A 24,824-nucleotide genomic window follows, 5' to 3' on the forward strand; every position below is an offset into this window, starting at 1 on the left:
GTGGTACTACCTTACCCTTCACACAGTTAAAGTCAGCATGCTGGTTTGTTAACATGCACACTGCATGTGCAAGGAGCACCACTGTTCAGCTGCCCTCCACCTACATGCACATGGCCGGACTGGGATCAGCAGATTGCTGCTCGACCGACCCTGGGAACGGGGGCGGTTGGGGTTGCTAGTAAAAAACACTGCTCCTCCCGCTTTTGTTACCGGGGCCCGATATTGCAGTACTGCTGCAAAACCGGCCTCCAGTGACAAAACCGGCCCCCAACCCTCTGGCCCACTGGGGAAACGCCCGTTGCTCGCTACGGCCCATCCGGCCCTGTACATGCAAAGCGCATGTCAGAGGCATGAGTACAGGCCCTCAGATTAGGTAATAACTGAATAAGTGGTGTTCCCCTGCCCACCATAATCTAATAAACAAGATGCTATTGCTGTTGAGAAGGAGAAAATGATACAAAGTTCAGGTGTACCCACGGTAATAATAAATAAGAGCAAAAATACAATACAAGGAACAATATAGTGTTCTATTAACCGTGGGGGGAAAGTATTATCATTACAGACTGACATTTAATTTATTTTGAATAAAAACAATAGTGTGAAGAACTTGTACAAAGTGATATACCCATTTATATGTAAATACTCGATGCTTATTTTATAATTTTGGCGGTACATTTAGAGTCAACGATAGAAACCTTCTCCCAGCAAGTGCAACAGTTAAAACATTGATAAATAACAAATTATAAATAACAACTCATCGGATGTTACATATTTAAAATACTTTATAAACGTTAATCTTCTACACATCCAATGCTGGACTTTTTGAAATTGAGAAAGTTGCGTTTTTTCTTTTTCTGTGCTTTTTGTGAAGGTGAAGGGAAATCCGTTGGCACACGGAAAACAAATAACTTCTCTCCGGGGTCTGTGAAGTCCGTTTCCTCTTCCGTGACGCTTACAGGCTTTTTAGGAAGACCATAGGGTTCAACAGGAGGAAGTTTCGACAGGCCTTCGATGTGGGAGAATGAAACTCGCTTTACAGGCATCAGACGCTTCTTCTTCAATATGCTGCAACACAAATACAGGCAATTCCATTACTGTGAATCGTTGTTTGCACTTTACAATCACTAACCTATCAATGAATGTACAGCAAGGGACGCCAAGGCAACCATGTGCTATTTTACCCATGCATAAGGGCAAGCATACTGCTATTTCTTTTGTTCAAGAAACGTTATTAGTTTTTTAATAGCATACTGGTATTTTAACGGTGGCCTACAGTCGAGGGGACCCCTCTGGAGCGGGCGGGGCCCCCCGTTCACGTCTGTGAAATCTCTCTTCTTTCGGAAGCCCGTATCTGCAAATGGGCAGCCATTGGCTTCACGTTCTTGTACAGTAATGTAGAATTTAAGTTTGTAATAAAGCTGCAAGTTAACATCTGTGTTGTAGTCTATGAGACGACACAGCAGAATAGGGGCTGGCAGACGGTTGCCACCTGGCCGTTTTCTTTATCGGCATGACCAGTATTTGAAGGTCCTGGCCAGTACAAACATTAGGAAACTTATTCGTAGCCAGTATTTTTGCCTCTTATCAATACATACTTGAAACTGTTAAACATAAGAAGAAAGCACATAAAAGTGTCTTTTCAAGTGTGCTCTGCAGCTGCCCTAAAGCTCCCTGACTGAGCATTAGAGGACACAAAGAAAGACCATGTAAAAAATGAATAAACACTCATTTCTATGAAGTTTGCAGAATCCTAAAACGTGAACAAATGAGCAGTATTTTTCTCTCGGAAAGCGAGCACTCTCACCTGCCTTCTTCTGCCTCTCCCGGGTCTCCACTGAGGGAAGCGGTTAAACACGGAACGCATGCTACCTGAGCCAACCACCACACTCCCTTCCAGCTGTGGGGCTTTCATGACCACCCTGAGAGGCAAAAACCTGCCACACTGACCACAAAGAGTTGTAGTCAGCGCAGGGTGAGCTGTGAGCTCTCACTGTGCGAGCAGAGAGCGCCGCTTTGGGGACAGAAGGGGGTAGAAGGTGCGCCTGAAGTGTAGGAGAGCTGCAGGAAGACAGGTAAAGTTTATTTAAAATTGAAGTGGACATGGGTATTGCAAAGGGTGGATGAGGGTGGTAGAACACAAGGCAGGGCTTTTCTGTGTGGAGGGCAAACATGAGGGGAGAGGAACCTATTCCAAGGGTAGTTGGGTCATATATGGCTCCCCATTGGTCGTCTACCCTCCACTGCTCTTAAAAGCAGAGGAAGAGGGCCTGGAAGGCACAATACAGAGTAGACCATTGGAGATGGGGTAATTGTGAACCAAGGTGATGTTTTTACTATTACTAGGATGCAGCAGTGGGAGGCATATGACCGCACATGCATCTCCTCATAGATGTGGTCAGTATATGAATCACCCAGTACTACCACAGACTACACCCCTGCTGCAATGAGGTGTAAATGAGTCAACTGCGGAAGCAGTGACTACTACAACATATTATTCGAGTCTGGAGCACGCAGAAAATGCAGTCATTTGCAAATTTGTTAGGAACTAAGAAACGTATTTAATTTCAATCTCAATAAGATGCATTGGTTTCTCACAATATTGTATTAGTTCTCAGTGTTTAAACATACAACAAAATACATTCAACACATTTGTTTAGTTTCCATTTTAAAACCCTTGATGTAACAAACTAAAAGAGAGATTTTTGAGCTGGAAACAGCACAGCCAACATGTGTTTTATCTGAAACGACATCCTCAGGGCCTTTATAATGTGACACCGATGATGGTGACCATATGGATGGTATAGGAACTTGGTAAGTAAATACATATAAAGTATAGGAGGAAAGTCAATAAAGGTAGTAGCTCGTGAATTTGATGTATTAATACATCAGTCCAGATTAAGATAGTGCCACAATAATGGACTGAGTGTTCAAGCGTTCGTGTGTAGCCCCTTGATAAGGGGTATGTTCATAACGTAGGGGACCGGAGCTCGAGTCTAGTAGGCAGGACGCAAGGTGATTCTTTTACGTCTGAACTCTAAGTAACATCATAAACAATAGGAGCTTTGTTCTCCTTATCTATTTGATATCACTCAGAAGCTCTTTGTGAAAAATACTGTGGATATTCACTATTACACCTCTTTAATACTACATATGCTCAAAGAAGTTACTAAATGCAAGCCACTATAAATCTGTTCTGCTCAATATCTTTTAGGGGAAGTGCCTCTATTAAGCATCTACCCCCCAAAAAAAGTTGTACAAATAAAAATAATGTGATATTATGAATGCAGATTACCATACTCTATATGGACATGTTAAGAGGACCTGCCATCCCTGTGCACATTGTATTTGTGGCTTATTGTGCTGCAGCCATGAAAGACAGAGGTATTACATTTGCAATCTGCCAGAATATCAACCTCTGATTACACTAGGTGTGGGCCTCAGAGTGCACTATCCAAGCCCTTGTGTTAGAGCGTTCACACAGACTGCCTGCACAAAACAAGTGTGTGTATGCAAGTGTGTAGAAGCCCAGCCACCATTACTGCAGTGGGTGTCTATCTGGGTGTGCGCATTCAAGAGTTATGCATAATAAATGTGCCTTTTTGTGTGTCTGTGAGTGCATACTCTGCCCAGACCAAGGATATCTGCACAAATATGGGTTGTTTTGACACCAACTTTGTAAAAAAAAACATAATTGCAAAACTGCAAAAAAAAAAAAGGTTTAGTAAATAAAAGAAACCCTCCCAACTATATACAAAAAAAAACCAATAAAATGTCTAAAACACTTTTTTCAGTTTCACTAAATAGTGTGTGTAGGGAATTAGGATATTGATTGAGGTTGAGGGGGGTGGACGCTCCACTTAGATAACTTTTCAGGGTGTATCACAACAGTCACTAAATTGAACTGTGCTTAACCCCCTGGTTGTTTGGCACAAAGCACTCAGGGTTTACTTACAGGCAATGTGTAAAGTATTTATGCAGCTCAGGCTTCCACTTCGAGGCAATGTGTAAAGTATTTATGCAGCTCACAATCGGTAATAAAGTGAAATCACAACACAAGAAAAATCCTGAACCAATTTAGAAAAATAGAGCAATTGTTACCTGAAAAGGTGATACCAGAACTACAAAAGTCCAATCAGTAGATCCAGAGATATTACATTTTTAAGTTTTAGATTAAAATAGCACATAAAAGCACAAAGCACTACGAAGGGTCATCAGGTCATGCTAGATCTAGGGAAAGCCCAAAGTTAGGCTGACCGAGATGGGGTAGGATACAGGGAGGGATCAGGTTAGTCCCTCTGAAAAGTTACCTGCTCAAATCTGGCTACAAATGTTCAGTTAAGGTTGGAGGAGGCCACAAGGAGTCTTTCAGCATGAAGAGCAGGTCGAGCGTCGCGGACAGTTGTTGATGTAGCATGAAGATCCAGCAATCTGCAGCTTCACATGGATGGTCGTCGTAGGATGTTGTGGCTGTAGCATGAAGGGCAGGTCTCGCATTTCTGGTTATCACGGATGGTCACTGTCAACATGAAGAACAGCTTTTACCAGAGCTTCAAGTTGGAAGTCGTTGTGGGCGAACAGTTTTGGCACAAACAAGTTCGTTCGGGGTCGCGAGGAATCCAAACATTGGGATTTTCACCTTTTCTTCTTGGAGGAGCTTCCACTTATGCCAACCAAAGGTCCCAGACCAAGGGGAAGGACACTACTTGAGGATCAGGACTCACCCAAGCAGAGGCCAGTAGCAGGGATCAGGTAAGTCCGCCCAGTTCCAGTTGATCAGCTAGGTAGTTGCAGGGAGGCCTCTGAAGCATGTGCCCCAGTTGCTCACACATGAGGTCAGCCAACTGTCCCTTAGAGTGACTCTGGGCAGACTTGAATCAAGGTAAGTAGGTTAAATCCTCCTTCCCCAGGCAGCGAGGCAGTCCTTCAAGCAGCAAGGCACTCCTCTGGCAACAGGGCAGTGCCTCTTCTGAATTTCCGACAGGTCCAGGAGTGGTCAGAAGAGTAGTTCTGGAGCTCCCACTCTTTATATCTGCTGCCATCCTTTGTGTGTGGAATCCTCTGACTTACCCCGAAAACTTGCTCTGGTCAGTTATTCGCCTTTCCCTGTTCCAGGCTCCAAACTATCCTGGATTACAAAAGGCAGGTCAGGCCTGCTGTCAAGTTCCTTAGTCTGTGCTGTTGGCATAGCCCTTTGAAGTGTAAGTGAAGCTGAGCACAGCCCCTCCCCAGCTATCCTCTCAGAATAGCCCATCTTGTCACATTTAAGCCCCCTTTGTCTCACTGTCTGGAAGCAAAACACAACCCCTGACAACAGAGCTATTCCCAGTTATGTGACCCGGGACACTAGCAGAAAGGCACAGGTTTTGCAGACAAGAAAATGCCAAAATTCTAAAAGTGTAACTTAAAATCCGATTTTAACACTAAACAGTATTTAAAATTATAATTCGAGCCGAAATATAATTTCTCTGCCTGCACTTATTAAATGTAATAAGGTAATCCAATGGAAGAGATATGCCTTACAACAGTGTAAAACAACTTTTTAGTCAGGACATATAAAACTTAAACACACATGTCCTACTTTTTAAATATGATGCACCCTGCCCTATGAGCCTTTAGGAGCCTACCTTAGGGGCGACTTACTATTAGTCTGAAGAAGGAAGGTTTAGACTTGGCAAAAGGGTTATTTTGGCAGGTCAAAATGGCAGTTTTAAACTGCAACACAGGTTTTGGTAGTGATGGAGCAGGGGAAATACAAAAAATGTTTGTACCCCTTTTCGAAATTAATGACCTCATAACTTTAAAAATACTAACTGTTTGAATGCATGTATTAATCAACAAATGCACCTTTAGACACTACACGCGGGAAACTAACCGGCATTGCAAACATCTAATTTATTTACAAATGTGAAATTAAATTAACATAGGTTTGTGATACGTGTAGAAAGTAGAAGTAAATTGCATGTATTTTGTTTGTAGTAAAATTATATTGTGGCAAAGAATGCAGATGGTAAGTAAAATGCCTTTAAATGTCGCTTATGCTAGGTAACACCTAACACTGGTCATTAGAATGGTGGGTGGTAAACAGAAGGGCTTATTTTCTATGTCTAATTTCTGCTATGTTGTTTTCATATTAGTTCCGTTCGGGCCTGCTAGGCCTCGCCTGAAAATGGCTGCTGCAGAAAGACGTGATTGTGTGCGCAGAATAAAGATGGCCCCTCGCGCATGCGCAGAGTGGAAGTTCCAGTCACGAGTGTGTGGCCTATGTCTGGAGTGAGAGATGTCAAGGCCAGTCTGACCTAAAACAAGAGTTGTGCTAAGAGTTCAGCATGAATGCATGGGAACGGATGGGAGACTCGAACTCCAGAAGATGAACTAATTCATGACTGTCAAATAATGTTGCAAATATATTAACAAAGTTAAAGTGCATTTGGACTTGATGAATCACGAGAACTATTGAATGTATTTATTGTTTGCGGAACCGGTTTGAGCAAGGAGGACAATGAGGTGACCATCACCACCCCTCCAATGGACCTATCAGAATGAATGTAGCCCCTAAAAAGGTTTCAATTTGGGTATAGCAAGTTAGTGTAAAGGGTATAAAAGGGCTTGTGCTTACAATGATGTGTTCATGCGTGCTCATTCTACATCTTTCTGATGCTGAAAAAGATGGGGAAAAGGAACGAGTCCGACGCGGGATTCTATCTCGGGAGGGAATACGTACGAGGAGGTTAGAGGGACAGTCAGTCAGTATTGGGAACCTATCCTGTGATCTTCGGTTCATGTTCTGGTGAATCATTCTCGTGATCGCCCTAAGGCCAAGGGTAATGAGTATTTTCCGTTTCTAGAATATTTATCTAAATCAAACTTTACTTATTCAAATTATTCAATGAATCTAGATAAAATTTCATGCTAACTCAAAAACTGAGTCTGTGGTTATTAGAATTATAGTCATGATCAATAATTGTTCTAAGGTTTTAAATTGTGATTGAGCTGTACTTAATCGCCATCAACTGATTCCTACTAGTTGGTCCATCGACTGAAATAGCGGAGTACCTTGATATTTAGAACCGACAATTCCAAAATCAAATACATATAATGGATATAGTTATTATTTAGGTAAAAATATTAACAAGGTACCCCGCATGTCTTGCAGCTCGTCTACTTATCACTGATCCAGAAAACTGAGTGAATGTGTGTTTCAGTGTCATGGACCCCACCGATGAACAAATGGTGTAAGGGTTTTCTGGGTTAGTGTCGTAAGGAAAGGTTTTATGATAGCCGCGCAGCATCAGTAGCAAGCCGGACATGTTTAAATTTGCCTCTTTTCTGAGTAGCACTAGCTGCCCTTTAGTAGCATTTAATTTACAGGCCATGAGTACAGGTAGTACCATTTAGTAGAGACGTATAAGTAAATAAATGTTCCCATTAGGTGTAGTCCAATTTTACCAGCTTTGAAAGGGAGAGCACAAACACCCTAGCACTGGTTAGCGTGGGTAAAGCGCGCATAGTCTACAAAATGTTTGGGGGAATACCACGCCAAGGATGTCAGGTATAATAGTGTTCGATTGTTCTGATAGAGAAAACTTGAATCATACAAGTCATGGGGACAGTACTATGACTACATATGTTATGTCACATTTAGATACCTACAAAGCATGTTAGTAAATTGTATATACTTTGGTTTAACTTATCTGTGTTCATAATTCTGAGCCAAGGCACAGCAGAATACGGGTAAAAAGAGTCCCTAGCTGTTTACTCCTCACTCACCATCTTTTTGAGTGTATGAGTCTGTGCAAAGATTGCAGGCAAAACACTTCATAGCCCATGACTGCAGCATGCCAATCCTATGTAAAAGCACATTATCTTGCATTTGTGACCACTAGTGTTATTCACCTCCTTCATTTCTTCCTTTTTCCGCGTTTAGTCATTCTTGCAATCCCTTTAACAACTACTTTGCCTATATCTGTGTTATATACTTGTGTGTTGTGCTTTTATTTTCTCTGTGGGAAAGTATTATTTGTTATGCATATTTTCTCCCAACATTCACATTGTGGTGCTAAAAAAAGAACTCACTACAGTGCACGTTTGGGATGATGCATTCCTTAAATTATTAAGTAACAAGGATATTTGGCTTGTTATAGATATGCATATGTTCAACACATTGCCTTTTATCTGTCAAAGCAGTGGGTACAAATTGATTACTAATTTGTGTGAGTTATTTGTAGCTTTGTAATGTGACTAATGTACAAATACGTCATGCCAAATATTTCTTGTCTTGAGGGGCTATAGAATGGCCAGCCCAATGAACAGTAAATAGACAGATCACTATTTGTGTCCCCTCGTAGTCTCTATGAATAGAGGGACGGTGGCCTGCAAGGACCAGTTTACCCCCACCCCTGCATTCACATTCCCAACTGGGACCCAAAAGGAATTGGTGCAGCCTTTAAAAAGACGTTTCCCAATTGAGATGACTTCGGAGAAGAAGGCAGTAGCTGCCAGCTCTCCTGGAGGCAGTACAACAAAATTCCCAAAGGAGAAGCTGTCCAACTGAGAACAGCTTCACCTTTGCAAATTTGTTACCGCCTCGTTTGATGAGTCAGTAACTTTTGAATGGTTTGGACCGCAATTATGGTAACAAACCTTTGATACAGATCATTGAAAATTGCAAATATGAGAGGATGCCTATAACACGTTCCGTACTAATTGCAATTAGAGATGAGTTCCTAGCCCAGTTTCCAGTTCAGAACAGTTTTCCAAATTGCTAAATGGGTTTCCTACTTGGCAAAACACCATTTTGTAGTTCCAACCACTTTGATTTAGTGAATCGCACAGTTCTGGATCACAAAAATCATTTCAAACTCTCCACATATTTTTCCACTGTGTAGTTACAGTTAGCCACTTTCCACTGAAAAAGCTTTGTTTGATTTGTCTATAACAATGGTCTCTACGGACTGGTCTCCAACAAATTTGGCACTCGCTTAGAATATTTAGCTATGGTCCAGCTTTCCAATTCTCCTGCAGGTCTGTGCTGAGGATAAAAGTTAAAGTAGGGGGAGGTTTTAAAAAAGATGTGTTTGCCATCAAAGTTCCCATGCAAAATTTGCTTAATTCTGCAGCAATACTGCTTCACGGATTTACACCAAAACTTGAATACATGCAGAATTTTAGTCAGAATATGCGTTTTTCACAATTCGGTGCAACTCCGTTCTAAAGTTTTTGTGACATTAGTATAAGGTGAGCTTAAAAGGGTTAAATGTGTATATCTTGGGCATCGAGTCTTCAAACAGTTCTCGGATCCAGGTTTAAGGACAGATAAATGAACTAAATGCAAAAAATTAAGCAAAAGCGATTTGATCAAGGGGCCATTTATCACGTTGCCCATTTTGGGTCTCTGGGACTCAGAGCTAGGTTCACCGACCACACAGCTCTGATAGTCTAACCACAAGTGAAACATTTCTATTGCTACCTCTATTAAAAGATGTGGAGTCCTGAGCCTACATGAAGGTAAACTTTAAAAGCTCTATAAGAGGCCAGGGGAAGCATCCTCTGACCCACCAGTCTCTAGTGTAGGATGTCCATATGTGCGCCCCCGGGGGATTTAAAAAAAAATATTGACATATTGTAGGATTTGAAGAAATGATAACCGGGGTTTGAAAACAGTCTGAAGACTAAAGATTAAACATTATACAAAAATATAAAATAAGGACAATCTTTAGGATTCACAAACATAGCCCCGAAGTCCCCAAATTTGAAAATTTAAATAAAAAATAAAAAAATCCAGGTCTTCTATTTATTTATGGTGGGCTGGGCTCAATAAGAGGAGGTTGCCTGCCCACCAGGATTGGTTGCAAGAACTGGCCCTATGCCTTCTCTCATGACAGACAATATTCCAGATTATTTCAATGTTTTTAATCTTAATGAATCAATCAATCAATCAGAGCATTTGTAAAGCGCACTACTACCTGTGAGGGTCTCAAGGTGCTAAGGGGTGGGGGAATGCTGCTACTGTTTTGAAGAGCCAGGTCTTGAGGAGTCTTCTGAAGGTCAGTAGGTCTCGGGTCTGTCGGAGGCGGATGGGGAGGGTGTTCCATGTCTTGGCAGCGAGGTGGGTGAATGATCTGCCGCCGGCGGTCACTCTTCGGATGCGGGGGACAGTGGCAAGGGAGTGGTCGGCAGAGCAGAGCTGGCGGGCAGCGGTGTAGAAGCTGAGTCAGCTGTTGAGGTATGCTGGGCTGGTGTTGTGGAGTGCCTTGTGTGCATGGGTTTGGAGCTTGAAGGTTATCCTCTTGTTGACGGGGAGCCAGTACAGGTCTCTCAGCTGGGTTGTGATGTGGCTGCGGCGAGGGATGTTGAGGATCAGGCGTGCGGAGGCGTTCTGGATGCGTTGGAGCCGTTTCAGGAGTTTGGTCGAAGCTCCTGCGTAGAGGGCGTTTCCGTAGTCCACTCTGCTGCTGACGAGGGCCTGGGTGACCGTCCTTCTCGTTTCATTTTCTCTACGGATATTTGAATTTCGAGATTGTTTCTTTATGAGAAAAGGGTATCTCTCTATGTTGCTAACATTGCTACAGTGCGTAAACTTTGATTCCAATTGGAAAACGTTTGTTACATTTTAGCTCAGTTCACTTAGAATAACCCATATTAAGATCCACATCATGGATATCCCTGATTGATCACTTCCAGGGCTAGAAGCATGCATCTACTGGGAATCAACTTTTATTTATAAAATATTAGAATTTAGGGACATATTTAATCATCTTCGTGGCTGGGTACACCTCAGCCAATAAACAGCTCATTGCCAATAGAACTAAAAAGATCATTAGTATAGGAGGTGTTTCAGTCCATTACAATTTTCGGAGCTGAAGCAGTGACCTTGCAGTCCTTATCCAATGGGGCCCTTAAGTGCCTGTCAACAGTCAAAGTTAGGAGACATTATTACATGGTGTTTGTTCAAGCTTCTCAAAGCCCTGTGGCCAGCAGATTTAAGCCTTAATTATAGATGCAGGAAGGCGTCACTTTGTGACACGAGCGTTCATGGTGGTAAAAGAGCACCAGTATGCCATCTCAGTAACATAGTTTATACTCTGGCAGTATATTGTGCCCTGATCCAGTACCATAAGATTGTGTATGAAGAGGCTGCCATAGGTAACCACTGAGAAAATAATGAAAATGTTACTTACCCAGTATGCATCTGTTCTTGGTATATAGAGCTGTAGAGTCATATGCTTATGCATAGATAACCATTTAGTGTTGGGTCCGGATGTTTGCACTTTGTTTTTGTTAGAAGAAGTCTTTCCCCTCACAAGGTAGGCGACTCCTCCTTTTGGTGATAGTTCGGATGGGCATTGACTCCAGCCTCAGATTGTTTTGCCGTAAATGGTGATGATGGAGTTAATAAGAGTAGTAAAGAGAGATGTCCATGTATAAAATATCTAATTAAGATAGTACTGCAACAGGTAAGGGTACCCTGCGAGGCGGGTGGGTGCATATGACTCTACAGCTCAATATGTCAAGAACAGATGCATACTGGGTAAGCAGCATTTTCCGTTTGAGGCATATGAGCTGTAGATTATATGCTTAAGCATAGACTATATAGCAGTTATCTTCCAAAGCGGTGGCTAACCTATAGCTGTTGCAGTTGTCTGAAATAGTGTACGTAAAACTGCCTGGCCCACACTAGCTAGCTGTCTTGCTAACACATCTGCACAATAGTGTTTTATGAATGTGTGTGTTGTAGACCATGTTGCAGCTTTGCAGATGTCATCTATGGGTACATTTCCTAAGAATGCCATAGAAGCCCCCAGTTTGTTTGTAGAATGCGCTCTAGGGGGAACTGTTAATGTGCATTTAGCTTTAATGTAGCATATTTGAATGCACTTAACTATCCACCTTGCAGTAACTGATTTTGATATTGGATTGACTTTGCGTGGTGGAGCAAAAGCAACAAAAAGTTGCTTGGTTTTCCTGAAAGGTTTTGTCCTTTCTATGTAGTATAGTAATGCTCTTTTGACATCTAAGATGTGAAGAGCACGTTCTGCCACTGAATCTGGTTGAGGGAAAAACACAGGCAACTTAACAGATTGGTTGATATGAAAGGCAGAAATGACTTAAAACCACTTTGTTTTGGTGCATTTACAAGAATGGTTCTTCTATGGTTAGTGCCTGAATCTCACCTACTCTTCTTAGAGATGTGATGGCTATAAGGAAGGCTACCTTCCAAGTCAGAAATTGTAGTGCACATTTGTGTAATGGCTCAAAAGGTGGACCCATAAGTCTTGTAAGGACTACGCTGAGATTCCACACTGGAGCAGGTGGAAGTCTGGGTGGAATGATCCTTTTAAGTCCTTCCATAAATGCTTTAATAGCAGGCACTCTAAAAAGAGACAAATTCTGTCTGTTTTGTCAATATACAGCTATTGCAGCAAGATGTAAGCGTATAAATGTGTACGCTAAATTGGAACGCTGTAGATTTAGTAGATAGCAAATGATGTTTTGAATTTAAGCTTCTAGCGGATTTATGTTATTGTTGTTACAGTAAATGGCAAACCGCTTCCACTTTAGTGTGTAGCATGCTCTTGTGGTAGGGCATCTAGCCTCTTTGATAATATTCATGCAGTCTGGCGGAAGATTTAGGTAACCAAACTCTAGGATTTCAGGTGCCAGATCGCAAGGTTGAGATGACTAGAATCTGGATGCCTTATCTCTACATGGTTCTGAGTGAGAAGATTGGGAATAAGGTGTAGTTTTTGGTGAGAAACTATTGATAGTTCTAACAGGGTTGTGATCCATGGTTGACGGGCCCATGTGGGAGCAACTAGGATTAGTGTCAGGGACTGCTGTCTGAGCTTCCGAACCCCAAACAGAATGAGTGGGAGAGGCGGAAAAGCATAAGCAAATATCCCTGACTGATTCATTCACAGCGCATTGCCTTTGGACAATGGGTGTGGATACCTGGATGTGAAGTTTGGGCATTTTGCGTTTAGGTGAGTGGCAAACAGATCTATCTCTGGGAAGCCCCTCATTTGGAAGAATGGGAGCAGAACTTGAGGGTGGAGTTTCCATTCATGGATCTGCTGCCGTTGACGACTGAGCAGAGCTGCAATCTGGTTGTCTACGCTTGTGTTCTGCAAGAAGATATATTTTTTGAGGTATGGCCCATCTCCAGATGTCCTGGGCTAGCTGTGAGAGCTGGAGAGAGTGTGTACCTTCTTGTTTTTGTATGTAGTACACTGCTGTCATGTTGTCTGTGCGAATGAGGACAATTTTGTTTACTAGATGAATTTGAAAGGCTTTCAACACTAGAACAATTTCCAGCAGTTCTAGATGGTTTATGTGGAGTTGTTTCTGTTGCAGAGTCCACATGCCCTAAATGGTATGTATGTGGAGATGAACTCCCCAACCAGTGAGCGATGCGTCTGCTGTTAGCATTATTTGTGGAACGTGGTCGATGAATGGCCGCCCCTTGGAAAGGTTTTGTATGTTCCACCACTGCAGAGAGCGGTAAGTGCAGCCATCCACCAACACTAGATCTGATAACTGACCTTGAGCCTGGTTCCACTGACATGCTAAACATTCCTGTAGGGGATGTATTTGGAGTCTTGCGTAAGGAATGATTAAAATGCTAGATGCCATCATTCCTATCAATTGCATAAACACTCGAGCTGGTAATGAGTGTTGAGGCTGTAACTGTGTTTTTAGAGTCTTAATGTTGCAGATCCTGACTGAGGTGGAATACGCTAGAGCTTTCTGAGTGTTTATTGTGGCTCCTGTATACACTTGTGTGTTGGATGGTTGGAGATGAGACTTGGTGAGGCTTACAGTGAACCCGAGGTCGTGAAGCAGTTGGACTGTTTTTTGAGAGGGACGTAGGCAGCTTTGTTGCGATCTGGCTTCTATTAGCCAGTCTAGATAGGGGAAGACGGGAATGTGCTGTCTTCTTAGATGAACCGTGACTACTGCCAGACACTTTGTGAACACCCTGGGTGCTGTAGTTACTCCAAATGGGAGGACTTTGAATTGATAATGTTGGCCGTCTACCACAAACCTGAGATATTTGCAGTGAGCGGGGTGAATGGGAATATCACCAAAAGGAGGAGTCACCTACCTCATGACAGGAAAGATTTCTTCGAACAAAAACAAAGTGCAAACATCCGGACCCAACACTAGATGGCGATCTATGCTTAAGCATATGATCTGCAGCTCATATGCCTCGAACATACATTTTTATTAAACTACTAAGTCAAAAAATGCTAGGAGAACCTTTGAAACCTTTCTTTCTAATTGAGAATGTGGACAAGCAGTTCAATCAAGCAGACACACGTCAGATGCTTTACATTACTACACTTTACTTTTTAATCCAAGGAGCAGCTGGTATGTCAATCAGTAAAAAGGGGGGAAAAGAAAAGAAGCCCGGCTGCCCTCCCTTTGTGACTACCTTACAATCAATGTGTTGCAGCAAACAAATGATGGACGGAATGCTGACAATGCAAACATTCTCCCCCAGTTAAAAGATCTTGGTTAAATCCATCGTTCTTTTGCCCACTACGCCACCCCAGTTTGGAGCCAGCCATATGCAAATCAGTTTTGACCCTGTGCCCCATGGGAACAGTCCAGACCGAACTGCCAGGCCAGGTCCTCCCTGAACCGGAAACAAGCATCCTGGGACCAGCATCAGGGTATGTCACCCTTCTTCAGCCAGGCTAGCTTGAATCCAGTGGCACAGTGAGCAAGGGGCCCATGTCTGGGAATACCCATCTCAGTTAGGGTGAAAAGTGTTACAGCAAACAAATGATGGACGGAATACTGACAATGCAAACATTCTCCCCCAGTCAAAAGATCTGGGTTAAATCCATCTTTGTTTTGCCCACTACGCCACCCCAGTTTGGACCCAGCCATATGCAAATCAGTCTTGACCCTGTGCCCCATGGGAACAGTCAAGACCGAACTGCCAGGGCAGGTCCTCCCTGGACCGGAAACAAGTATCCTGGGACCAGTTTCAGGGAATGTCACCCTTCTTCAGCCAGGCTAGCTTGAATCCAGTGGCACAGTGAGCAAGGGAACCACGTCTGGGCATACCCATCCCACTTAGGGGATGCCACTGCAATCAAGCTATCCTGGCTGAAGAGGGGTGAAACCCCGAAACCGGTCCTAGGATGCTTGTTCCCAGTCTAGGGAGGACCTGGCTTGGCAGTTTGGGCTGGACTGTTCCCATGAGGCATAGGGTCAAGACTGATTGGCATATGGCTGGGTTCAAACTGGAATGGGATGGTGAGCAAAAAAACTATGGATTTAGGACCAGATCTCTGTACTGGGGTAAATGTATGACATTGTTCTGCATTCTGTCCATCAACTGTTGTTTTTGCATTTGTCACCCCGAGTGGGATGGGTATTCCCAGATGTGGGTCCTGTGCTCTCCATGCCACTGTAATCAAGCTATCCTGGCTGAAGAGGGGTGAAACCCCGAAACCGGTCCAAGGATGCTTGTTTCTAGTCCAGGAAGAACCTGTCTTGGCAGTTCAGGCTGAACTGTTCCCATGAGGCACAGGGTCAAGACTGGAATGCCATGGTGAGCAAAAAAACGATCAGATCTCTGTACTAGGGTGAATTTATGACATTATTCTGCATTCTGTCCATCAACTGTTGTTTTTGCATTTACCTTACAATCAAGGCACAATAGATCTTTATGAACTGCCCAGAATTTGCTTGTTTCAGATGGGCTCATTGAGCAGGCTGGAATGACTAACTTGAAGAGCTACCACAGTCCAAGTGTAATATCCACTAGAGTTATTGAGCAAAGCCTCAAGACTCTTATGGAAAACCTATATTTTTCTTTTTAAATGAAGTATACATGATAACGAAATCTTTCAGATAGTGAGGTGCAATAAGCTATACACTTAAAGAACAGTACTAGAATACTAAAAATTATACCCTTTTTTATCTGACATTCAACACTATACAGTTGTATAATGCCAAATGCAAATTGCCACACCTTCTCATAACTGATAACAGTCATGGGCAGCATTCTTCTAGACCCTTACACAGAATACTACAATAGTACAGCTAAGCAGATTACATGAGTTGAAGTCCTCTGAAGATACATAGGTGCAATATGTTGATTTTGTTTAACGAAAGAGCAGAGAATTAAAATAAAAGTGGCAACAACACCTTCAAACAAGTAAATTGAGGTTTTCGATTTAGATTACCAGTGTACAAGAAATTTAAAAAATAGCAACTTAATGTCACATATTGCAAATTGGGAATTGAGTGCAACCTTTGACTAACAACAGAATCACTTTTCCACAACAATCTGCATAATGAGTTGCCTCCCAAACTCAATTTTTAACATGTTCTTCTGAAATATACTTTTGCGGATTCTTTGTGATAATTTTGATGAGATCTTTACCGAGCTAGAAAATAATTGATAGACCAAGAAACTTCATATATTCAAATCTCAAAAGAACAGTGATGGCTCACTTTGAAAATGTAAAAAAGGATGTAAAGATCTCAGCCCTTAGTATTTAGCAAAGTGGAACAAATGACCCAAAAGCTTGTGATTTCCGGAAAAGAGAAGCAATATCCCATTGGTGCCGTCGCTAGAAAATTATTGGCCTTTGGCCACAATGTGAAATGATCTCCAAAAGTAAATAAAGTATGACAAAGATTCTGTGGATAAAATACAACCAGACTCAATGTGTCAATAATGATATACTGAAATTCCAGAAGTGAGGTGATGGTCCAGAGGTGCATGGGGAGGCTGTTCCAGGTCTTTGCTGCGATGTGGGAGAAGGAGCGTCCTCCACTACTTCCACGGTAAATGCGAGGGGGTATGATCAAGTGAAAGGGAAGCAAAGTGTAGTCTTCTTGAAGTTGGTGGAAGTTCAGGCAGAGGTTAATGTAGACCAGTTCTTGGTAGTGTAGAGCCTTGTGTGTGGTTCAGCAGCTTGAGTTGGCATCTCTTCTGTACGGGGAGCCAGTAGAGTTTCCTGAGGAGGGATGTAATGTGGGTTCATCGAGAAGGCCGAGGATGAGTCTTGCTGCAGCGTTCTGTATGGTCTGAAGTCTATGGAGAAGGTGTGCTGTGATTCCTACGTAGAGAGCATTGCCATAGTCCAGTCAGCTGGTGATGAGGGCTTGTGTCATGGGGGTCTCTTGTGTGGGGTAGCCATTTGAAGATCTTAGCATGCACACAGTGAGGAAGCAGGTGGAGGAGACAACGTTGATCTGTGAATCCATAGTGAGCTTGTTGTCAATGATGATACTTCTGGGGTTTCTGTTGGTTGGAGAGAGAGGGCGCGGGTCCTAGGTCTGATGGCCACCAGAAGTCATTCCATGTTGCCAAAGAGCAGTACTTGCATCTTGTTTGTGTTTAGAGGCAGGAAGTGGTTCTTCATCCAGTCGGTGATGTTTATCATGCATCTGTGGAAGCTGGTTCTGGTGACGATGGGGTCATCGATGAGTGAGAGGATGATGTACGACATATGTATAAACCTCTTCCCCAGCACATTCTGCAAAGTCCAAATAAAGAAAGCGATCTGGCAAGTTTGGATATACAGTCCCTGGTAAGGGCTGAGGTTGATTCCTTTGTGAACTAGGCTACCTGTGAAGTGTATGGTATCGGGTCAATGTTGCACATAACAAATGCCTGTTGCACTCAAGGGAGTTTTATCTGTGATAGCATTAATGATGCTTCATATTACTTTGAGCTATTTTGTACTTACTTTCAGACCTCCATTTCCATACTAGTTTATAGAGTAATGTGTACAAAAGAAGTTTGGATGATGTCATCAGTAACATCATCAATTATGTCATTTGAATTATTATCAGTGATGCCGTAAATCATGTCATAGAACGTGTCATAAGTAATGTAATATGTGAGGTCATAAACAGTGCATGGCAAGGACTCAAGTTATAGTTAGCTCTGCTAACTATAACTGGTGAATATTAATGTTGTCATTGACATATTCACCTCACTATAAAGTTACTTTAACCTTTGTTTTTTCAGCGGTAAAGGTGTGGCGCTGCGGCCAGGGCGACTGACTCCGGAATCTGGGGATCACTGTTTGATCCCCGGCGCCGGTGGCAGATTAGCCCAGCACCATGTGATTCTGGGCAATAGCTTGCTTAATCTTCCCGACGGCCCCCAGCGCCTAGGGAGCCTTACGGGTGATTGTTCGCGCTTTATAAATGTGGATTATTATTATTATTAGTGAATTTCTAGGTTATTGAATTGTAAGTAATATTTTATTACCATACATAACGCCAACTCCTGCCGCACATGGCTGAAGCAGAGGGGTGTTGGCAACAGGGCCTGGTCTGCAGCCAGGCCCTGTGGCAAACACTCCACAGGCAGCCAACCCCACACAGGTGATTTTTCAATTGTACTTAGTCTGCGGCCTGTGGACCCTATTCCCTGAGCAGTATGTTTTTTTTAAGGGGGAGGGGGACTGTGTGGTCCCTCTCCCTGAGCCTCATTAGGCTTTCGGGACCCCATTCCCCAGGGCCTTATTTATTTTTAAAGGGGAGGGGGGCCATGTGGCCCTTGAGACCACACCACCATGGATATATGGATATATATATTCACTGAAAAAACCATAGGTTTCACACATGTTATAGTTAGCGGAAATTTTACTGATAAAAAACCAATGAAATTGCCCCGCTATAGTTAGTGCTGGCAACTATAACTCACGCGACCGCAATCCTCTATTGATGCTAATACTGTATTTAGACACTTATTTGCCCATGTCTTCTTCCATACATTTTTAGCTATACATATATTACAAATATTTTTTTTTATAAAGACACATATGTCATCAGCAGAAGATTGCGGTCGCGTGAGTTATAGTTGCCAGCACTAACTATAACGGGGCAATTTCATTGGTTTTTTATCAGTAAAATTTCCGCTAACTATAACATGTGTGAAACCTATGGTTTTTTCAGTGAATTTGCAAGGTTTTTTAAATGCTAATTCCTAACTATAACGTGTGTGAAACCTATGGTTTTTTCAGTGAATTTGTACGGTTTTTTAAATGCTAAGTTACTTTACGCCATTCGAGGCGTGCGCGCCCACTTAACGCAGTGCGTTCCGTGCACGGTTTTTATCAACTTTAATAAGCCCTGTACATTTGGTGGCCTTCGGCCACCAAAAGCACAGGGGGTGGGGTCAATGTGGATAGTGTTTTTTTAATTTCGATTTTATAATTTCATGTTGCCAAAATATAGTTTTTTTACAGATGTAATAAGCCCTGTACGTTTGGTGGCCTACGGCCACCAAAAGCACAGGGGGTGGGGTAAGTGTGGATAGTGTTTTTTTTATTTCTATTTTTTACCGTACGCTTACGGTAAGCGTACGGTAAGCGTACTCGGCGAAATTGCCGAAAAAAAAAATAAAACCGTTTTTGCTCTTGGGGGATGTTTGGGGACTCCCTCAACATGACTATGTGGGAGGGAGTTGTCAAAACAGCCCCGTAACATGTTTTTGGGCATCATGTTTGATAAATAACACTCAGTGCGAGAGACAAAATGGCGGACGCCTCTTCCTGGTTTCGGCCGATTCGAATGTTTACTAAGATCTAAGAGCCAATCAGAATCGCGCTCGCGCACGCCACCGTACGCGTACGGTAAGCGTACGGTAAGCGTACCGTAAGCGGGCTCAGATATATATATTGATTTAAAGGCTATTTTCTCAGAATCTACTGAACAGATTTACACCAAACCTACAAAAGGCACTTCCTTGACATAGGGACTACCTCTCTGCCAAATTTCTAGTAATTCTGTTCAGCCGTTCGGGCTGTAGCTCTGTCTAAAGGTCCTATGGAAAAATGCATGGGAAAAACGCGTTTTGGGACCCCCCTTTTATCTCAGCCCCCGCTTGACGAATCCCCCCGAGACTTTCAGGGTAGGAGCGGAGCGTAGCGCCCCACCTATTTTGAGAAATTCGCGAGGATTCATCGACCGGCGCCAAAGTTATTCAAAATAGAATGTTGCGGATTTCCTATGGAAAAGGGGTCCTAACTATAACTACCTACTGGCGACCGCCAGTAGGTAATGGATATATATTACCTACTGGCGGTCGCCAGTAGGAAGTTATAGTTAGGACCTATTTTCCATAGGAAATCCGCAACATTTTATTCCCAATAAGTCTGGCGCCGGTTGACAAATCTTCGCGAAATTTTCCAAACTTTTGGCCAGCTCCGGTCCGCTCCTATCCTGAAAGTTTCGTGGTGATTCGTCAAGCGAGGGCTGAGAAAAAAGGGGGGTCCCAAAACACGTTTTCCCTATGCAATTTCCCACAGGACCTGTTGACGCAGCTACAGCCCGAACTGCTGAACGGAATTACACCAAATTTGGCAAAGAGGTATTCCTCAGTTACAGACTTGTGCCTTTTGCATAAATGGTGTAGATCTGTTCAGTAGTTCCTGAGAAAATTAGAGTAAAAAAGATAGATATATCTATGGCCTCGGAGGATCCGCGCACCCTATGCGCACCCTAAGCGCACCCTCTGCGAACCAAGCGCGCACCCTCCCGATCATGCGCTGAATGCTAATTGGCTGTCAAGTGTCTGTCTACATTCGAAACCAGGAACTGTTGGCAGCCATTTTGTGCCTCGGTAGAAGCGGGGCTGATTAAGTAAGGGAAATAAGTGTGTGAAAGATGTAAAGGGGGCAGGGTAGAAATACTCTGACCCTCTAGTGTTGCTTAGGGGGTCCCCAGAAGGACCCCCTGGGGTCCCCCTTTTTTTTTTAAACGGTGAAAAAAAACAACCCGAAGCGCGGCCTTTCGCGCTTTGTTAATAATTAGCCCCCGGGTGGGCCAAATCCCGGGGGCAAAATCTTTATAATTTAATGTGGCAGGGGGGCTGCGTGGCCCTCCTCCAGGAGCCCTCGAGGGCCCTGGGGACCGCCTCCCCCCAGGGCCGGCTCCTACAGTGTCCTGGGGTGCCCACCCCAGGACACTGTTGTTTGCTATCAGAGGGCGGGAGTCTCCCGCCCTCCCATAGCAAACTTCGTTAGGATTTTGAAAGAGAGAGCAGGGAAACCTGCTCTTTCTTTCAAAATCCAAACGATATTGCTTTTACACACGGGGAGCTGCATGTCAGCAGCTCCCCATGTGGAAAAGCAATGCCGGCTCCCGAAGGACACGGGGAGCCGGCTGGGACCGTGGGGGCATTGGGGCTCCCCCCACGGTCTCCAACGTTTTTTTATAAGCCCCGGGGGATGGGGTCCCCGGGGATAATAAAAATTAGTGATAGGTGCTATTTTTTTTTACGCTAACATTGGGAGTCGCGCATCCTAACGCGTTGGGTGCACGGTTTCTCACGCGTAGGGTGCGCAGTTCCTAACACGTTGGGTGCGCAGATCCAAGGAAAAATGAAAAAAAATAATAATAAAGTATTGAAAATATAGTTTAAAAAATATTTTTAAAAATCTAAAAAAATATTTTACAAAAATTTACGTTTATTAAAAAAACATTAACAAATAATATTTTTTAATTTTTAAAAGAATTCATTGAAAAAATAAGTTAAAATAGAAAAATGTAGAAATCCAATGAAAATCATTAAACATCATTGCTTTAGAGATAAGTTATAGATAGGAATTAGCATTTAAAAAACCTTTGAAATTCACTGAAAAAACCATGGCTTTCATGCACGTTATAGTTAGGAATTGGCATTTAAAAAACCTTAGATATTCACTAAAAAAAACATAGGTTTCAGGGGCGTTGTAGTTAGCTGGACATTTCCCTCATACAAAACCCTAGAAATTCCCCTGTTATAGTTAGTTCAGCTAACTATAACTCGCGCCCCCGCAATGCACTGCTGATGACGTCACATATCACATCACTCATGACATGGTCAGTGACATCCCTGATGACATCACTGATTACATCTAAATGACATCACTGATGACATCACTGATGACGTCATCCAGTGAGTCAGTGTTTCTGTAAAGTTTAAATATGTTTAATATATATAGGGAAAGGCATATGGAAGAATGAGTGGGTGTATAAGTGAGTGAATGGATGATTTTGTAGGTGCGTGACTGACTCTATAAGTGAGTCATTAAACGTATCTTACTGCAGACTAGTGACTAAACTGTGTGAATGTCTGTATCTGTCTGTCTGTTGGTGTATAAGTGGCTGCATGGTTTTGTGAATAGCTATATGAGTGCCTATATGGGTTATTGATTGGTTGTCTGAGTATCTGTATGGGTGCCTGAGTGTTTGTGTGGGTGGGGTGTGTGTGACTCTGTGCATATGTGCATAGATGTATTATTGGTTGATTCTATGGGTGCATGGTTTTAAGAGTGCATCTGTAATGGACTGTATGGTTGGGTGAGTGTATTTATGGGTGTGTTAGTGATTAAATGTATATCTCAGTGGTACCGTGATGCCGGCCTCCTTCAGTCTATAGATCAGGATCTGATGCGAGACCGTATCGAAGGCGGCACTGAGGTCCAATAGGATCAGTGCCAAAGACCGCCCCTCATTCAAGGCTGCTCTCAGATATTCAGATACGGCTAGGAGGGTTGATTCAGTACTCAGACCGCGACGGAAGCTACACTGAGAGGAATCCAAGATGTGATTTTCCTTCAGGTAGTTATATAGGATCGAGTTGACATGAGCTTTGGTAATTTTAGAAATCCAAGGCAAAAAGGAGATGGGGCGAAAATTCTCCAATTTAGTAGGATCTAGCGTGGGCTTTTTTAGGAGTGGCATGGCAACAGCCTGCTTCCATGACCTAGGGACCAGAGCCTTGGCCAGCGACAGGTTGATGATCTGGCCCAACGGTGTAAGTAAGACAGATAATAATTGCTTCAGATGTTCCGGCTTCAGGGGGTCAGTAGAGGAACCGGATTTGACCTTCCGGCAGAGCGTAATAAGTACTTCTTCAGTAATGGGTGGGAAGGTGGCTAATATATGGGCAGAGGAGGAAGGGTCCTCGGAATATATATACATAAATTGGATTGGTGTCCCCGGTACCGCAGGACTTGATTCAATGCGGTGAGGCGTCTGGGGGCCGGGGAGAAGAGTTTATGCAACAAAGGCGCCAGGATATTTTAAAACTGCACCTATTCACGCCTCTTTTGTTACCAGCACTCACTACGTGATCAAAGAAGTCGAACTCTAAAGCTTACCTAGTCTGCCAAGATGGTGCACCCTGGGAACTGTAGTCCGGAGATGGAGGCTGCAGAGATGCTTTGAGAAATTTGACTCAGCTGGGCTCCAGCCAATGGGAGCACAATGTAACCTTCAAAGAGCGTTTTGGTGCAGGGAACTGGTAATTAGGGCATATGATTAAGGCACAACCTGCCGAAACGCGTCATGCCACAATCTTGCTGCATTAAACAAATCTTCCTGGTACCCCGCTGTGTCCCTCTGGATTTCTTCTGTGTGGAGTAATCCTTCCTTTGGATATTTAGCGCGCTAGCCCTTGGCATGCTCGGGTGACCCGTCTTACAAGTGTCCTAAGTCACATGGGCAATCGCTTTACAGCTTCTACGTTTTCCAAGGGATTGGAAGTACTTCAGCCCCCGCATTCAAGGACTACAATGTACTGCCGTGAATACGGGCCGTTACTTCACGGCGAGACCAGATCATTGAATTGGCGTCCCCGTTACCGCAGGACTTGATTCAATGCGGTGAGGCGTCTGGGGGCCGGGGAGAAGAGTTTATGCAACAAAGGCGCCAGGATATTTTAAAACTGCACCTATTCACGCCTCTTTTGTTACCAGCACTCACTACGTGATCAAAGAAGTCGAACTCTAAAGCTTACCTAGTCTGCCAAGATGGTGCACCCTGGGAACTGTAGTCCGGAGATGGAGGCTGCAGAGATGCTTTGAGTAATTTGACTCAGCTGGGCTCCAGCCAATGGGAGCACAATGTAACCTTCAAAGAGCGTTTTGGTGCAGGGAACTGGTAATTAGGGCATATAATTAAGGCACAACCTGCCAAAACGCGTCATGCCACAACCTTGCTGCATTAAACAAATCTTCCTGGTACCCCGCTGTCTCTCTCCGGATTTCTTTTGTGTGGAGTAACCCTTCCTTTGGGAATATATATATATATATATATATATATATATATATATATATATATATATTTATATATATATTCACTTAAAAAACCATAGGTTTCACACATGTTATAGTTAGCTGGACATTTCACTCGTAAAAAACCAATGAAATTCCCCCGTTATAGTTAGTGCAGGCAACTATAACTCACGCGACCGCAATCCTCTGCTGATGACGTCAGATATTACATCACTGTATTTAGACACTTATTTACCCATGTCTTCTTCCATTAATCTTTAGCTATACATATATTACAAATATTTCTTTTTCATAAAGACACATATGTCATCAGTGATGTAATATCTGACGTCATCAGCAGAGGATTGCGGTCGCGTGAGTTATAGTTGCCTGCACTAACTATAACGGGGGAATTTCATTGTTTTTTTACGAGTGAAATGTCCAGCTAACTATAACGTGTGTGAAACCTATGGTTTTTTCTGTGAATTTGTACGGTTTTTTAAATGCTAAGTTATGTATTTATTGTTTTTTTCCGGGTTTTCACCGTGCGCGCACTGTGCGCTTCGCCCACCGTGCGCACGCTGTGGTCGCTAGGTGCGCTTCGCGCACCGAGTACCCACGGTTCGCCGTGCGCCCAACGTGCACACGCCTCGCGATTTAAAAAAAAAAAAAAAAAAGTGTTTTTTCCGGCCTTGGTGGTCTTTCTGTGACCCCATGACCAAGGCTAGGGGGTCAGGAACTGTCCACTCTGCCCCCTTTTCACGTTCTCCACCTTTTTTTTTCACCCCCTCAGACTGTGAGAGA

The 24,824-nt window shown here is 43.2% G+C and overlaps 1 protein-coding gene across 3 annotated transcripts in view; it reads right to left on the reverse strand.

Moving 5' to 3' along the window:
* Positions 1–762: 762 nt before the first annotated feature.
* EVC2 (EvC ciliary complex subunit 2) overlaps positions 763–24,824 on the reverse strand; it is a 608,136-nt gene continuing 584,074 nt past the window's right edge. For all 3 annotated transcript variants that reach the window (XM_085642436.1, XM_085642435.1, XM_085642434.1), the window contains one exon: positions 763–1,065. In XM_085642436.1, coding sequence (XP_085498562.1) covers positions 792–1,065 — 274 coding nt within the window. In that variant the 3' untranslated portion in view covers positions 763–791. The remainder of the gene's footprint in view (positions 1,066–24,824) is intronic.

The sequence above is a fragment of the Triturus cristatus genome, chromosome 2_2 (genome assembly GCF_964204655.1).
Source record: "Triturus cristatus chromosome 2_2, aTriCri1.1, whole genome shotgun sequence".
NCBI classification, from domain to species: domain Eukaryota; kingdom Metazoa; phylum Chordata; class Amphibia; order Caudata; family Salamandridae; genus Triturus; species Triturus cristatus.